Source organism: Notamacropus eugenii, chromosome 4 (assembly GCF_028372415.1).
Source record: "Notamacropus eugenii isolate mMacEug1 chromosome 4, mMacEug1.pri_v2, whole genome shotgun sequence".
NCBI classification, from domain to species: domain Eukaryota; kingdom Metazoa; phylum Chordata; class Mammalia; order Diprotodontia; family Macropodidae; genus Notamacropus; species Notamacropus eugenii.
In genome coordinates, this window is record NC_092875.1 from 91,247,623 (window position 1) to 91,264,679 (window position 17,057).

A 17,057-nucleotide genomic window follows, 5' to 3' on the forward strand; every position below is an offset into this window, starting at 1 on the left:
CTGCATCTCATACCCAGGTCTATTAAATATCTATCCACAGCTCCTTCTGTTATTTATACATACCTACAGACACAGGCATGCATTCTCACACAAAATACATGTGTGCACATACTACATACAATACATAGCACATTCACATATATACCCTTAGGTACATTCTCTTTTTCTGAGACTTAGCAGATCCAGAGAAGGAGCTCAATGTTTCTCAGACTCCCCCAGTTGGAAGAGCCCTCAGGGTCATCTAGTTCAGACAGTACCTCAGCAGGACTGCCTTCTACAATATTCCCAAAATCTGATCTCTCAAACTGAAGATCTCTAGTGATGGGGAGCTCACTACCTGTCCAGTCAATTCCATTTTGGAACACAAGATTTTCCTTCTAATGATGTGGTTTGGTGGTGAGAGTGGCAAAGAGAGGAGGGAAAAGGAATGGAGGAGGTCGTTTTTCTTGACAGCATCATACGTCTCCTACTCTCTCAAATTCATTTGACAGAGTCAGACCTTGTTCTCATCTCTCCTGCTCTCTCTTTGTCAAGACCCTTTAAGGATCTCCAAGGGCAAGATAGAGCAAGTCTTCCATGGAAACAACGACAGAATTTTAAGCACCCTTTCCCACTTCTCTCACCTTAAAATCTTGGTTTAGCAATACATACTCCCACTTCTAGGCTACTTTAGGGTAGGTAATATGAGGGTTACTTTTCCCCCTGCTTCCCTTTTCACAGAACAGGAAACCAAACCTCTGAGAGGAAACATAATATGACAATATGAGAGCTAGGCCTGAAGTCACTGTTCCCTGACTTCGAGTACAGATCCCTAGCCAGCAGACCACACTACCGGAGGTACAGTCTTGCCTGGAGGCTGAGGCTAAGAATGTCTCACCTTCACCTCCACCTCTGGGGTAGCTCCTTCTTTGTGGCTGCCTTGATCTCCAAGCTCACTCTCTGTATCTTTCTGGTTTAGTGAGATATATAAGTGGTGACTCAGTTTGCTACATGCTACATTAGTTTATCAGTTATTTTGCAAGTGACCCTACATCCTGGATGTTCAAGGGAGTAGGTATTCTCTCTCTTATCAGAGTAGAGGGTCCCCAAGGGCAGAACTCAATAAACTTAGGTTATTTGGAGGGTACTATATCTCCTACATCTCCTATAATATAGGCTATATTTCCTAAATCCTCTGAATCCTATCACACTAATAGGATTTTAGCAGAAGTGGAAAATGGATAAACAACCTTTTTGATTTGATTGTTAATGCTGGCAAATTTTGATAAAAATAAAACCACTGGAAGATCTCTTTCTTATGCACAGGTCCCGATTTGGACAATTGCTGACGCTATCCTTTGACACAGGGACGTAGGATTCATAAAAACCCACCAATATATACCAGATTTTGTGAATAAAGTGCAAAGCCCAAACCACATTAGTGGGTAGGGGCTCTAAGCTATGTCTCCAGTAGGGGAAGTGGGCTGTGTTCAACCATTCATGTATACTCACTGATTTTGTTTGGAACTCAGTCTATGGGCAGGGCTAGAGAGCAGTTTGGAGATCGGGTCAGAGTTCAGTGTACAAGCATTCTATCTTTATTTTAATTAACCCCTAATTGACAGGAAGTATTTCTTTCAATTAGAATGTAATTGTTTACTCTATTAAATTGTAAACTCCTTGAGGTCAGGAATTGTCTTCTGCCTTTTTTTTTTTTTGTATTTCTAGCACTTTTAGCACAGCTTAATGATTCAATTATTTTAATAAAATTTATTTTTTTATTGTATATTATTTATATGAATTTATATTATTTAATACAATTATTTAATAAAAATCCACAGGCTTCACCAGACTGCCAAAGAGGTCCATGACACCAAAATGGTTAAGAATCCCTGGTCTAGGGTCAAAGTTAAAGTTCTATCTATGCTGAGGGTCACACCTGAGTTTTTAAATAGAGTTTGGGCCCAGTCTCAGGGCTCAGTCTGGGGCCAAAGTCAGGGATCAGCCTGTGACTAGGGTTTGGGTTCCTCAGTCTATGACTAGGGTTAGGGCTTAGGGCTCAGCCAATGGCCAAAGTTAGATCTCTGGCTAGGATCAGGTGTACGGCATAGTTTGTAGACAGAAATGCCTTTTTTTTCTCTGTGAATACAGCTAGCCAGAATAGAAAGGGAAGTTGTAGCCTTGGTGACATCAGCTCCCTGCCCTGCCCATTCCCTAACCTACTCCAGAGGGGAAATACCACCAGCTGCTTGAATCGGTGTTTACAACCTCTGTCTGGTTTCTAGGCAGGATGCCTGAGTTCTCTCCCAGGAGATGGCTCTAGAATGGCTTAGGAAAAAACCAGATGAAGAGATAGTTTCTAGAATCTCTCTTTGGCCTTGTCTGTCCTTGTCAGTCTCTCCTGAGTTCTCCTGACCTTTTCTTCCCAGGCTTCCTAAGCAGCTCTCAGGGTTTGGTGGACTGAGTCCCAGATTCAGAGTCAGAGGACCTAGGTTTGAACCCTATATCTGCTATATAATGATAATAATGTTAGTATTAATAATAATAGCTGATGTTTATATAGAACATTTTATAAAGTTTTCCAGAGGCATCTCACAAGAACTCTGTGCTATAAATATCATTATACCTATTTTACCAATCAGTAAACTGAGGCTGAGAGATTAAATGATTTGTCAGCAATCAAGTAATTAGTAAATCCCAGAGGCAGGATTCCAATCCAAGTCTTTATGACTCCAGGTTTAGGATTCCTTCCACTATACTGTGTTGCCTCTCAAATGTTGTGACTGCATTACCTTGGACCCGTCTCTTCTACTTTCTGGGACTCAGTTTCCCCCTCTGTGAAATGGAGTATACAAATGATATTTGTATACTCTGTTCCTTACCTACTGTGGGGAAAGCAGGTTGAAAATGTTGGTGATGATGATGATGACATGGGTTGGGGTACTGGAATAGGAAGAACCTAACAACTCTATTGACTGTCTTGTGCCTTCACAATTCACCTACCCAGTGGCTTAATCTTGGACTAAGAACCTTTAGGAGGGGCTCTGTCACAATGTCATCCGTTGTTTAAGAACTAACTAAGGCTTTCATCATGACCACAACCTTAGGGACCAGAAATTACTATCATTCTGACAAATCCAGACCCTGTCCCAGCAATTTGGTAGCAAATGTGTAATGGAGATAGTGCTGAATTTGGAGCCAGAGGTGGTTGTGCAGTTGTTTCAGTCATGTCTGATTCTTCTTGATACCCTTTGGAGTTTTCTTGGCAAAGATACTAGAGTGGTTTGCTATTTCCTTCTCCAGCTAATTTTACAGATGAGGAAACTGAGGCAAACAGGGTCACACAGCTAGTAAGTGTCTAAGGCCAGATTTTAATTCAGATCTTCCTGACTCCAACTGTAGAGCTCTATCCACTGAGCCACCTACCCAGAGGAACTTGGTCCAAATCCTGGCTCTGCCACTTACTACTTGTGTGATCTTGGACCAGTCACTTCACTTCTCAACCCTCGCTTTTCTCATCTGTAGAGGCTGGATTAGATGGTCTTCAAGGTCCTTTCCAAGTCTATGTCAATGCAGTATCCAAAGCAAAAAAGGCAAGGGAAAATGTGCAACTCCCTAAAGTATCTCAAGAAGGTCCCTGAGCCCTCAGAGGGCACTAGATCTTAAGTCTTTGAGCATGAAGGGACCACAGAACGTGGGAATTACAGACTGAGAGCCTTAGAGGCCATCTCTTACAACCCCTTGAAAGAAATTTCATTTTATAGAGGAAAAAAAAATTGAGGCCCAGAACCCTCTCCTAGCTACAGCTGGTCCCAGAACCCATCTGGAAAGGGAGGAGGCAAGTATCAATGGAATGTCTACCATAAACCTTGGTACCCAAGAGGAGTAACCTGTTCCTTCCAGTGAGATGGATGGTCACTGAGCTTGACCATCTGGCCCATCTTGGCTTCCTCAAGTCCTCCAGGCCTTACCATCTACCCCACCAATATCCCCTGTAGAGCTTCAGCACTGTCCTTTAAACAAATGATAGGAGCTAATGTCTACCATCTGCAGAAACATTCCAGGCCTATCTTTTCTGCCTTGAAACTGAATTTTCTTTTACGTGTTGTCTCTTTCAATTAGAATGTGAGCTCCTTGAGAGTAAAAACCTTCTCACTTTTTCCACTTGTATTCCTCAGCGCTTAGCACATAGCAAGTGCTTTTTTATATTGATTTATTCATTCATTTTTACAAGAGGAAGGAATTGAGGCCAGAGATAGAAAATGACTTGCCCAAAGTCAAACAGTAAATCAATGAGAGATCTTACTTAGTAACTGTGTGGCCTTGGGCAGAACATTGCCCTCTTCTGATCCCTGTTTCCTCACTTATAAAATGTAGATAATTATAATACATTACCTACCTATAAGGGAGGTCATGAGGAACAAATGAGGTCGTGCTTATGGGCTATTATTAATATAGAAAATATATATTATTGTAAGGAAGTGCTATATAAACACCATGTATTGCTGCCGATCTCCACTACCTTCCCTTCTCTTCCCTGCATCTCCCATCCCCTCTATACCTAACAGATAGTAAATGCTCCAACTGAATCAGAAAGAGATTAAGCAATGGAGAATCTCAGACCCCAGCCAGGGCCCTCTGACAGTGAGTATTTTTTACCTGGAAGACCAAGGGAGCCATTAATGACCACTTGCGGTGGGTCATTAGACCAGTCCTGAATCAGTCTAATTATACTCTCTCATGAGCTCCCCACCCACAACATGATTCCATTTCTAAGTCTTGGTTCTCTCCCAGGTACCCTCTGGGCCCTGTTACTCTCCTGCTCAAATGATTTTGGTGTTTCCAATACCCCTATGTGCCTCCTCCTGTCCTAGGCAGGCTGGTCTCTTACATAAGCCAGGCTCAGTTCTTCATCTTGTAAGGGGTGTGTGCACTCTCCTCTTAATTCCCTGCATGAAATCCTGTATCTCCCTCAACACCCCTTCAGTTTCACCTCCTGGGAGCTTTCCCTGACTATTCTAGGATCTTCTGAACTAGAGCATGTAAAAGTCAGAACCACAGTGATCTATTAACCAGACTATTGAACCTTGAAGGGGAGTATATTATTTTTCATCTTTTAACAATGTATATCGGGCCCTGAACATGTAGGTGCTTTACTCATTTGAGTTCAATCAAGATGAATCTAGAATCACAGATTTAATTACTGTGTGGGCCATGGGATCATAGGATTTAGAACAGGAAGGGACCTAGGATTATCTCATGAAACCTTCCTCATCTTACAGACTCAATTATTCCCTCTAAGAAGATTCTCTTCTATAACCCCAGACTGATCCCTTAATCTCAGGCCCCAACTTGAACCTTAGTCCAGTCAGAGAAAGAAACCTGAGCTTGACCACAGACTGAGTTATGATCCTGATCACAGACAGAGATTTGAACCTGGTTGGAAACTGAGTCCTGATCTTCCCACAAGCTGATTCCCAAACCTGACCACAGGCTGAGATTTAATGGTGAATACATACTGAACTCTAACCATGAAGACACACTGAGCCCAAAGCCTGAATACAAACAGAGTTCTAACTCTGACTAGATACAGAACCTTAACCCTAACAAAAGACTGAATCCTGAACCTGACCACAGACTGAGCTCTGGCCTTGGTCACAGGCTGACTCCAGACACTTCCCTAGTTCTCATTTCAGAGGGAGCGAGAAAACCCAAGGTTGAAGGGGAGGAGGACAGAAAGAAAGAGCCAGGGCAAATGATGGAGGGAAGAAAGAAAGAAAGAAGGAAGGAAGGAAGGAAGGAAGGAAGGAAGGAAGGAAGGAAGGAAGGAAGGAAGGAAGGAAGGAAGGAAGGAAAAAATCCAGGAAGTTGGATGAGAGGAGGCAGGGAGGGCAGGTGGGGACTCCATAAGAATGGGAGAGGTAAGCGAAGCAGAAGGTGAGGTGTGAAGGGGTAGAAGGGGCTGCACTAACATGGCATTACTGGTGGTGGCCGCTGTCTCTTGGGCCGCAGAAACCACTCCGCACTTGGCACATTTCAAGGCCAGACCATACAGGGGAACTGCCATCTGACTGGAAGTGAAATCAAAGACTGAAACAAAACCAAATACCTTTTGCTCTCAGAACACAAAAGAAAAGGGGGCTAAGGAAGAAATGGGGGAAGAACCCCAAATTGATTAGGGAAGGAAGGTCTAGAGGATAGAGGGAAGGATGCACTAAGGAGGGAAGGAAGGAGCTAGGGGAGGAGGAATATAGAAAAGTTCACAAGCACAGAGTAGAGGGGTGTCTCCCAGCCCAGTCCCTAGCCCAGACCTGCTGTGAGACTGGGGAGGGTGATATTGGAACCCCAACTCTCACCCCTGACTCCTGACTGGCAGAAGTCCTGGGAAAAGAAAGGGCAAAGGGTATGGCCAGAACTGATGCTGAGGGTGGGGGTCAGGGAGTAGGTTGGAAAGACTCCTGTGTCACTGGATCTCAGTGGCTATCTGAGGATCCAAGCTGACATGATGAGGCAAGGGGAGATTTGGTGGGATTTCAGGTTCACCTTATAAATCCTCATGTTAAAAGTCACAGAAAGGTTTAGGAGGTCTGCAGGATCTGGGGGTTTATGTGTGTGTTTCTACGATTATCTGGGTATCTGCATTTATAAGGGTGGGGAAAAGTGGGTCTAGATCTGCATGTCCATGTATTCTGTGTATGTTTATACATACCTAGGTGCTAGTATGTGTGTGTATGTGTGTGTGTGTGTATTTGTTCATGTACCTGTAGACTCTGATCTTCTCAAGGGCAGTGCCACACTTCTCCCTTCCAGGCACATAACAGAGTTCAGCCTCATGAGGCTCAGAACAGACCTGGTGATTGATGGATGGAGAGGAGTGTGAACAGATGTTCGCTTACGTGTCTGTCTATAACTAGCAGTGCACCCTGTGTTAGTGTATGAGAACATGCCTGTATGGGTATATGAATCAAACTCAGAATACTTGAGTTAGGAAGGGGCTTAAAGTTCAATCCTCCTGATTTAGAGACAGGGTGGGTCAGTGGAAAGAGTATTATAATGAGAGGGAGTCATGAGACCTGGTTGGCTCACACCAGTCAGCAAGAGCTAATGTGTAAGCATCTACACGTCTGAAATAGGAAAATGCTACTAATTAGGGCTTGATTTATCCCTTTGTTGATTATCTAGACTAGATGTGTCAAAAATATGATGGCAGCCCCCCCCAAAAAAATTCCCTAATCCAGCTGAATCAGATTAAAATATAATTGGGAAATATTCAACAAAACAAATATAGATACAGTAAAGCACAGATAATGCTACTTTGTGGTTTTCTTGGTCAGTACGTAGCCTGCAGAAATCCTTATGTACATTTATTGACCCTTGTTTCTGTTTGAGTTTGACACCACTGCTCTAGACGTCATTTTAATGAGAGGTTAAAATGTAGAGTATGTATAGTATACTCACTGGCCCAAAAAGCCAGTTGTTAAACATTTACCTGGTTCTCTCTGACATTTACTACTTTTGTGGTCTTGGGCAAATCACTTCATTTGTGCCTCAATTTACATAGCTCTAAAGGAAAGAGATTGGCCTTGTTAGTGTCTCCTTTCAGTCGTGTCTAACTTTCCACGACCTCATTTGGGGTTTTCTTGATAAAGATACTGGAATGGTTTGCTGTTTCCTTCTCCAGCTCATTTTTACAGATGAGGAAACTGAGGCAAACAGGGTTAAATGACTTGCCCAGGGTCACATAGCCAGTAAGTGTCTAAGGCCAAATTTGAACTCCTGATTCTGGGGCTGATGCTCTATTTACTGAGCCACCTAGCTATCTTAGCTTGGCCTCCTTGACCTCTAAAGTCCATCCCCTTCCTAAAAGTCTATGCTCTGACTCTATTTCCAAACAGGTAACAGCATATCCATTTTAACACCTCCTATGACAGTGAGCTCACTGTGTTCTGGGTCAGCCCATTCCACTATTAGGCAGCTCTGACTTTTAGGTGAAAGAACCAAGTTCTTTCTTAAACAGAGCTTACAATTACCTCCTTGTAACTTCCAGGATGGATCACCTGGCTCTTGTTTCACCAGTGAAGCAACAGCAGGTCAGAGAAATGGAGTGACATTTAAGGTGAGGCAGCTGGTATTTGGTACGGCTGGGATTCTGGCCAGGGTCTTTTACATAGTGGGGGCTGTGCCTTCCTCCTCTGCACCCCATTCTCTCTTCTGGGGCCAAGTAGAACAAAGTCAATCCCTCTTGCTCTATGCCCACGACAGACCTTTATACACTTCAAGACATCTAGCATGTCTCCCCTCTCTCTCCCCACCAATCCACCCTCATTTCCTCGTCCCTGAGCTTTCTCTTCTCCAGGATAAACATTTCCAGTTCCTTCAACTTATTCTTGGTATGACCTACCTTCACCGTGCTAGGTCCTCTCCTCTAGACCTGCTCCAGGCTGTTCATGCTCCTCTTAAGACACACAGATAAAGTGAGTATAAGCTTGGGGGTGCATATGTGGCTATGCCTAGAGGTCCAATGGAGAGAATGCTGGCCTTGCAATTGGGAGGGACCTGAGTTCTAATCCTGCCTTGGACACTTACTAGTGTGTGACTTGAGTCATGTCCTTTATCCTCAGTCTGCCTCAGTTTCCTTGTTCATGTGACAGGCATAATACTAGCACCTACGTCTCAAGGATGTTGTGAAGATCACATGATGTGATATTTGTAAAGTGCTTTGTAAATGCTAGTGGTCCATATTATATTCATCTGACAGAGAATTCCAGAGTCCCTACTCTGTTCAAAGCCCTGGGCTAAGGATTAACAAACAGCAGTTACAAGAAGTCACATCCATATAGCTCTTTGTAGAAATGATTTCCTCAACCCCCGCCCCCCAACTCAACCCTTCTTCAAACAAGCCTTATACTTCCGTTATCATCTTTTCAGCAGAGAAGGAAACCAAAGCCCAGAGTGTTCAGGGAGACACTCCAAGGTCAATTTTGTCACAACCACCCTGTGAGGTCCATAGTATACACACTCTAACTCCTCTTTTACACATGAGGCTACTGAGACTCAGAGAGGGGAGATCACAAAGGAGGTTGTAGTAGTCTTTGCCAGACATTACACTGCTTCTGTAATTGTTGTATATGAAAGAGTGCAGTGGCGTGTGTATGTGTGTGTGTGTGTGTGTGTATGTGTGTGTGTGTGTAGAAATTTTGTTGTTCAGTTTTGTTCAACTCTTTGTGACTCCATTTGGCATTTTCTTGACAGAGATACTGCAGTAGTTTGCCATTTCCTCTCTCAATCATTTTACAGATGAGGAAACTGAGGCAACAGGGTTAAGTGACTTGCAGCTAGTAAGTGTCTGAAGTCAGATTTGACCTCAGGGAAATGAGTCTTTCTGACTGCAGGCCTTGTGCTTGATATACGCTGCCACCTACTTGCCCTTTGTGAAGAAATAGCCCTTTACTTATTATTGGTATACTGCCTGAAATTGTGCCTGGTGTGGTTTGTGTGATATTGATGGGACACTATGAACACTTTGTGTGATATGGATAGGAAACTGCAAACATTGTTAGGGGCTTAGAGTTAGAACAATATCTGTTTGGTAAGAAGAGATGACTAGTCCATCATCTTTTCCTAGACTTACGCCATTTTTCAGACAAATTGCAATTCAAAAGTTAAGCAAGTTGCCCCAGATCACAATAATGACTCCTTACTCTCTAGAAAGACCCAAGAATTCTGATCTGCAAAGGACCTTAGAGAAGGCACTAGGGTCTAAAAGAAAGCCACTTAGTTTGGAGTCAGGAGACCTGCATTCAAATGCCAACTCTGTATGACTTTGAATAAGACACCACCTCAATAGTTCTCAGCTTCCTCCACTTTAAAATGACTGTATTTGGAATCAGAAAACACAGGCTTGAATCTACTTTCTGCTATTTACCATCTGTGTGTATTTGGGTACCTCTCTGGGTCTTACTCTCCATATCTGTAAAACGAGAGGACTGGACTAGATGTTCTCATCATCTCTGCTCTAAATTTATGATCTTATTAAGGTTCACCAACTTGGATGAAGCCTGGTTAAAGGTTCATAAGATTTCAGAGTTCAAAAAGATATTGTGAATCATCTCTTCCACTTCCCTCATTTACAGAGGAGGGAACTGAGACACAGAGATAGGGAAGGGATTTGCCAAGGTCACATTAATGAGTCAATATTATACTGAAGACTCAAATCAAGATCTCCTGATGGTTTCCAGGACATCACACTGCCTCTTTGGTGAGGTGGGCAAATCATATCATCTCTCTGGGTCTCAGTTTTCCTATCTATAAAATTGGGAGAGTCAAAAAAATTGGAAGAGTCACTAATAATTGTTTTCTTGTGACTTAAGTGATTTGCCCAAAGTCATAAAGGCTGTATGTAGAGAAAGCACATTCAGGATTTGAACTCAGGGCTTTTGAAGCCAAATCCAGGGCTCTTTTGATTATAGAAGTTGGCAGGTGAGAGGGCTAGAAAAGGAAAAGAACGTGAAGTGTTCTGAATGTCAGAGGTCAGGGAGTGGTGGCAGGCAGACCAATGGCAGCCACTTAGTGGCTGTGTGACCTTATACATATAACATCCTTTCTGAGCACTGGTCAAGTTAATGGACAATAACAAACACCTACCCTCCAGGGTTGTCATGAGGCTTGAATAAGATAAAAGTTTGTAAAACACTTTGCTCTTTCTGGGACTCAAGAATGACTCCTTGCTCTCTAGAAAGACCCAGGAATTCTGATCTGCAAAGGACTTTAGAGAAGGCAATGGAGTCTAAATGAAAGACCATTGGATTTGGAGTCAGGAAACCTGTGTTCAAATGCCAACTCTATATGACTTTGAGAAATACACTTCACCTCACAGTTTCCTCTGGTGGCCAACCTTCCCAAGATGTATTTCTCTTCACTCAGCAAGGCCAGTTATCCACTGTAATGGAAAGAATACTGGATTTGGAGTCAGGGAATGTGGGTATGAATCCTGGTTCTCACTAGGTGTATGCCCTTGCCCAAGCCACTCCCTCTGGTCTTCAGTTTCTTGATGTATAAAATGAAAGTTGGACAAAGATAACCTCTAAGTTTCTCTCCAATTTTAGAATCTAAAATCTCATGAAACATGGAAGGCACAGATTCCAATGATGTGCCTGTGCTCAGCCTCCCCAGGGTTTATGTTCCACTGCCATAGGTTCCGAGGGCCCCTAGAAATTGTGGGTAAATCATCACCAATTTACTAAAGCCCCTGGGGCATCTCTAGACAATAGGAGGAAGACATCAAAGGAAGTTCAATACCATCCGCATCTGGGGACCAAGGTACTTGCATTCCCTACCAACCAGGAATACCATGAGGAAAGGGTTTTGAAACCTTAAAGTGCCGGAGGGGTGGGAGCTGGTGTTATATCATCATTTGTTTTGTTTCCCCAACTTTCCTTGATGAACAACATCACAGATTGGAGTAGTTTCTGGAATCAGAATCAGAATGAAGGGGGTCCTGGGCCCAGAGCCCAGTTCTTAATGGATGTATGACTGTGGATAAGTCAATTAACTTCTTGGAGCTGTCACTGCCTCCCCTGCAAAATGGAGATAATGCCTTATATACGATGTTACCAAGTTGCTATCAAGCTCCAGGAAGATAATGTGGCAAACTTCAAAGTGTTATATCAATGTATAGCCTTTTTTTTTGTTAGGGGGAGTTGTGACATTCAGAATTTTTAAAAAGTAAAATTTTTAAGAATCCTTTAAAATGCTGCCAGTTATTGTTATTACTATTAAATCGCTTTTTTTGGAGGGGGCAGAAACTGTTCTCTGTCTTGGAAGAGCTGAGGGAAGAAAGAGGACATCTGGACTGAAGCTAAGGGAATCTGGACAGGGGAGAGAGGAAGAGTTGCTTGTTGTTCAGTCATTTTTTAATTATGTACAACTCTTTGATGAGTCTTCCTGAGTCCAGGCTCAGCACTCAATCCACTGGACCACCGGGCTGTCCAGGGAGGGATATAGACAGTACAAAAGACACAGAAGCTCCTGGCCCACCTCACTTCCATCTGCTATAGTCACTACCTTCCTTCATGGCCCCACTTGGGGACCATCTCCTCTAGAAGACTTTCTTCACATTCCTCTCTGTATAAAGGTCACAGGATTATTAGCTTTATGGCCAGAAGGGACCAGAGAGATCATCTAATCCACTCTGTCATTTTAAACAAAAGGGATTTTCACAAGGTCACATAGGGAATAAGAGTTAGAGTCAGGCAGGTCCCTTTGCTTTAAGACCTCGGGGGATTCACCCCCTCCAGAGGCCCATTCCACTTTGGGACAGATCTAGTTCTTTAGGAAGTTTCTTCTGACATTGAGCCTCCATGTATTTCTCTACAATTTCTTATTCTAGCTCCTCATTGTTTTTAGTTCTTTTTTTCCAGGGCTCAGCATAACACATAAAAAAACTAGTTTCCCAGTGTTTTCAATGTATTCCCCTATGGTATGAATTCAAAGGCTTTCAACATCCTGTCGCCTATTTCTTGGCTTGATCCAACTCAACAATAGCCTTCCTAAAATGCGGCATTCAGAAATGGATATAAAACTCCAGAAAAGGAGCAGACATACCCCACATTTGATGCAGCTTAAAATTATATTTCTTGCCTGCCATAGCTTAACTCTTCTCTCATTTTAAGGCTGTGGTCCTCCAACCCCCCCTGATCTTTTTCAGTCAAAAAGATCAACTGCTGCTAACAATCTTATGCTTCTGGAGTTGATTCCTCGAATCCAAGAATAAGCTCTTGCTTTTGTCCTTTATTAATTTTCTTTCCATTAGACTCAGGACTCTATTCCAGCATGTGGAGATTTGCTCTGATTCCTGACTCCACCATCCAGCGTCTGGGCTCTTCTTCTCAGCTTTGTATCTTATGTAACTATGATCTCTTACTCAAGTCATTCATTTTTTTAAAAGGTTAAGCAGCACAGATCCCAGGAGACCAATCTTTTTTGTAGTGAGCCATGAATGGCCACCCAAGTCACTGGTTGTCCAACAAGGCCTGAGTCCAATTAACTGAACTCTTGCCTAGACCACACATCTTCACCCTGTCTACAAGAATAGTGTGTAATTTTTTATTAAATACTTTGCTAAAATCTGAGTAAATGTTATCCACAGTATTTCCTTATCTGCCAAATCCTTTGATCTCATTTGAAAAAAAATTAGTGTAGCACAACCTGCTCTTGGTAATTTTCCTAAAGTACAGATCTGATTGTGTCAATCACCTGTTGGATAAACTCCCTATTACCTCGAGCGTCAAATGTAAACTCTTTTATCTGGCATTTAAAGTGCTTTACAAACTGGCTCCAACTTACCTATTATGAGTATGGATATGGATATATGTATGTGTATATATACCATGTGTAGGTATATATATGTATATGTGTGTGGATGGATGGATGTATATATGTATGTATGTATGTATGTATGTGTATGTACATGTATAGGTTGTATATATGTGTACATAATTAATATGTATAAATATAATGCATATATAAATAATAATTATATTAAATCTTTCTATCCCTATTTGTATATGTACATATATTGTATGTGTGTATATACATATAGAATATATGTATCAATAGACAGATATATACACACACATACGGATGCTGCTGTCCTGTCTAGCCAAACTGACTCTGCAGTTCCTCCCTCATGGTATTCCCTCTTCTGTCCCTTTGTACAGGTTATCCCTGAAGCCTGGAATGTTCTCCTCTTATGTCTTTTAGAATCTCTACTTTGTTTCAAATTTTGGTTCAGTACCACATTCTACCTGAGACCTTCCCAATTCCCCCATCCACTAGTGTCTCCAGACTCCCCCCATTGTATTTACTTAGAATATAATTATATGTATATGCTGCTACCCCTATCAAAACATGAACTCCTTGAGAAGACAGCTTTGTTTTTTGCATTTATAAACTGGCACAGACCTGCCATGGTGGCTCAGAAACTTTTTGTAAAGTCTACCTGAGATTCTGTCAATGCAGAGAGCACCCGCTGAGAAACTTCCTCTACCAATGGAGATATTCCCTTTCTTGGTGATTGATAATTTGCCTGTGATGATGAGTGGTTAGGGGACTCATCCAAGGCCACCCAGTCAGTATGTTACCACAGGGAGGTGTAAACACAGGTCTTCCTGACTCTTTATCCACCATACTGGTACATGGCAGGTGCTTAATAAAGGCATGTTGATTGACTGACTTATTGATACTGTCATGGTGATTCTTTCTGATCACTGCTTCCTTTCCTAGAAGTTCACTAACTATCCCTTTACTAACATGTTCTAGAATTCTGTCAAGAATCCAAGTCCATTTCACTTTCTCATGGGCTATAGAGTCCATTCTCTTCTCTCTCTTGAAAATCAGGCTAACATTTGCTTTTCTCACTGTTAAAGTATTTTCTACAACCTTTTACCTGTCACTGAGTTGATGCTCACATCCTCTGGTATCCTGCCTAGCCTTCTTTATCCTCTACCAGCCGATGTCCTCTTCCTCAGATTTCTTATAACACACATTAACTGGTGGGCCTCACCTTTGTACTTAGCTCTCTCTTCCCTGGTTTATGATAATCACTCTCTTCTATTAGGTTAGAGTTCATAGAGAGCAAAGGTTGGGACCTACTTAGCTGCCTCTCTTCTGGGTGTGAGCAAACAGAGTTGGGTATAGTAAATGCTTAAAAATGTTTGTGGACTTGGATTGAATTGGACAGAGTCAGGAGGAAGACCTTGAGCTTAGATCCCCTTTGTGCTGGCGAGTCTTTGGGCACTTTCATGGAACCTGTCTCAGAGGTTTGCTATTAGCAGCAAATGAAATAATCCAGTCTGTGTGAAGTCTTTGCAAACCTTAAAGTGATATATGTATGTATACATATATGTATGTGTGTATATGTGTATGTATATACGTATGTGTATATATGTATACATATAGTGTGTATATGTATATGTATATATGTGTATGAGTGTATACGTGTATATACATACAGAAATGCATGTCTTAGCTATTATCACTGTTACTATGTATCCATGTGTGTATGTATGTGCGTTGTACACACCTATGAATGAGGATCAGGATGGGAGATGGCAGTGCCACTGTGGTTGCCCCCCGGGGGAATTCCCAGACTCTTCCATCTCAGTCACTGGCACCCCTCCTATGTAGGGTCATTCAAGACATCTCTGGGACTGGGGTGAGCAAAAGAGTGAGAACTGAGGGCACAGGACTGAGGAGTATAGGGGCAGAGGGTAGAGAGCTAAGGAATTAGTGGTGAGAATGGAGAGTTCAGGGAAGAGGGAAGAGGTAGGGGCCAGAAAGTTGAGAATGAAGGGTCAGAAGCTGGAAGCAGGGGCAGGACAATAATGGCTAAAGGAAGAAGGCTAAGGTTGAGTGAGTGGACCACCTGATTGAGGGGCTATGGAAGTGGGAGTGTGTTGCCCACTGCTTGGGGAAAGGCAGGTAAAGAGGAATGAGGAGAAGAGAGGAAGAGGGACACAGGAAGGGTGAGAGTATTTGGGGCAGGGAGGGGCGGGCACCGGGGACTAACCTCCTAGCAGGCAGAATGCTAAAGACCTTCCTGGACAGACAGACAGATGGACACACACACAGAAACAGAGTGGCGCCAAGAAACAGAGATGGGATTGGGGAGCTTGAGGGCTGGGGAGCAAAGGGGGCAAATTTCAACAAGAAAATGAGATCCATAACCAGCCAGCTAACGTATCAACCCTTCCTTTCCCAGGAGAGTCTACATCTTTTTGTGTTCCTTATACCATCAAGAAAGAAAGGACTCTTTCTTAGGCCACTACGGAACTCTCTGTGTGGCCTCAGACAAGTCTCTAGCCCTCTCTAGGTCTCCTTCTCCAACTATGTAAAGTAGGAGAAAAAAATCCTACCTCCCAGGCTTGCCCTGAGGACAAAGGGAGTGGATTGACTCTGGAAAATTATATGATCTGTTCAAGTACGTTCAGCCCTTGATAAAGTGTGATCACAGAAAAATGGGGCTATGAGGAACCTAGAAGATTCTATAATCAAGCCCCTTAATTTTACAGACAGGGAAAACTGAGGACTAGGGAAAAGAGACTTGTCCAAGGTCTCCTAGAAAGTAAGTCATGTCAGAACAGGGACTCAAACCAGGTATCCTGACTTGAGGTCCACCCTGGTACCAAATGGGCCAGATGGACTCAAGCTACCCAATAGCTCTTCTGGGCACATATTAAGTGTTTCCTAAACCCTTATGGATGGGCTGAGGAAACACAAATGGGGACATAGGACCCTGGGGAGCCCAGCTCCGCTTTGCCCAGTCTCATAGGGGCGGTGCCCAGCTGTGTTTCATCCCCACCTCCCCTCACTCTACCCTATGGTCTCTCTCTGGCTTGGGATCATATCTTGCTGCTTGGTTATGAATCAAAATTGTCTTCAGGGATGTGGAGGGCTTTTCTCTTTTTTATGGCTTCAATATTTCAAAACAAAACAAGACACTTTGTTTTCATCTTCTCAGAGGAAAGAATGAGGCCGCCTACCCTGCCCGTTCCTTCAGCTTTTTATCTGTGATCCCGTCTTTGGACACAAGTTTGTTAAATACCAAGATCCCGATGACCATGTTCACCTGTTGGCACAGAAAATGAGAGACAAGTTGGCAGGGCCCGAGGGGGCTGGCAGGAACAGCAGTTCGCTTGCTCCCTCCCTTGGGGGTACAGTCTCTGCAGGGATAGGGCGGAATGGTGTCAGGCCCCATCTGGCTGTGGGGTTTCCTTTCTGTCATCTCAAAGTCATCTCCCAATCAGACCTGGCAAGGCATGAGCAGGAGAATGTTGACTGGACTGGAGACACAGATCTGCTCCGGGAACCTTCAGTCATTAAATCCTGGCTGGCCAGAGTTCTGGGGAGCACGGGGTGGGGCAAGGTGTGGGTAAGGCATCCCTAGGGACTCTGAGGAGCTCAGGATCATTTCAAACGTGAGGGGAAGAGGAGCACCTAGGAACCCAGAACATTCTTAGGGAGTGGGAACTTTGGGGAATTCCTGGGAAAATGAGAAACTGTGGCATCCTTAGGTGGTA

At 43.2% G+C, this 17,057-nt stretch overlaps 1 protein-coding gene across 4 annotated transcripts in view; it reads right to left on the minus strand.

Annotated features, from left to right (window-relative positions):
- ADGRB1 (adhesion G protein-coupled receptor B1) overlaps window positions 1-17,057 on the minus strand; it is a 262,780-nt gene that overhangs the window by 30,041 nt on the left and 215,682 nt on the right. For all 4 annotated transcript variants that reach the window (XM_072602911.1, XM_072602909.1, XM_072602913.1 and 1 more), the window contains one exon: window positions 16,521-16,606. In XM_072602911.1, coding sequence (XP_072459012.1) covers window positions 16,521-16,606 — 86 coding nt within the window. The remainder of the gene's footprint in view (window positions 1-16,520; window positions 16,607-17,057) is intronic.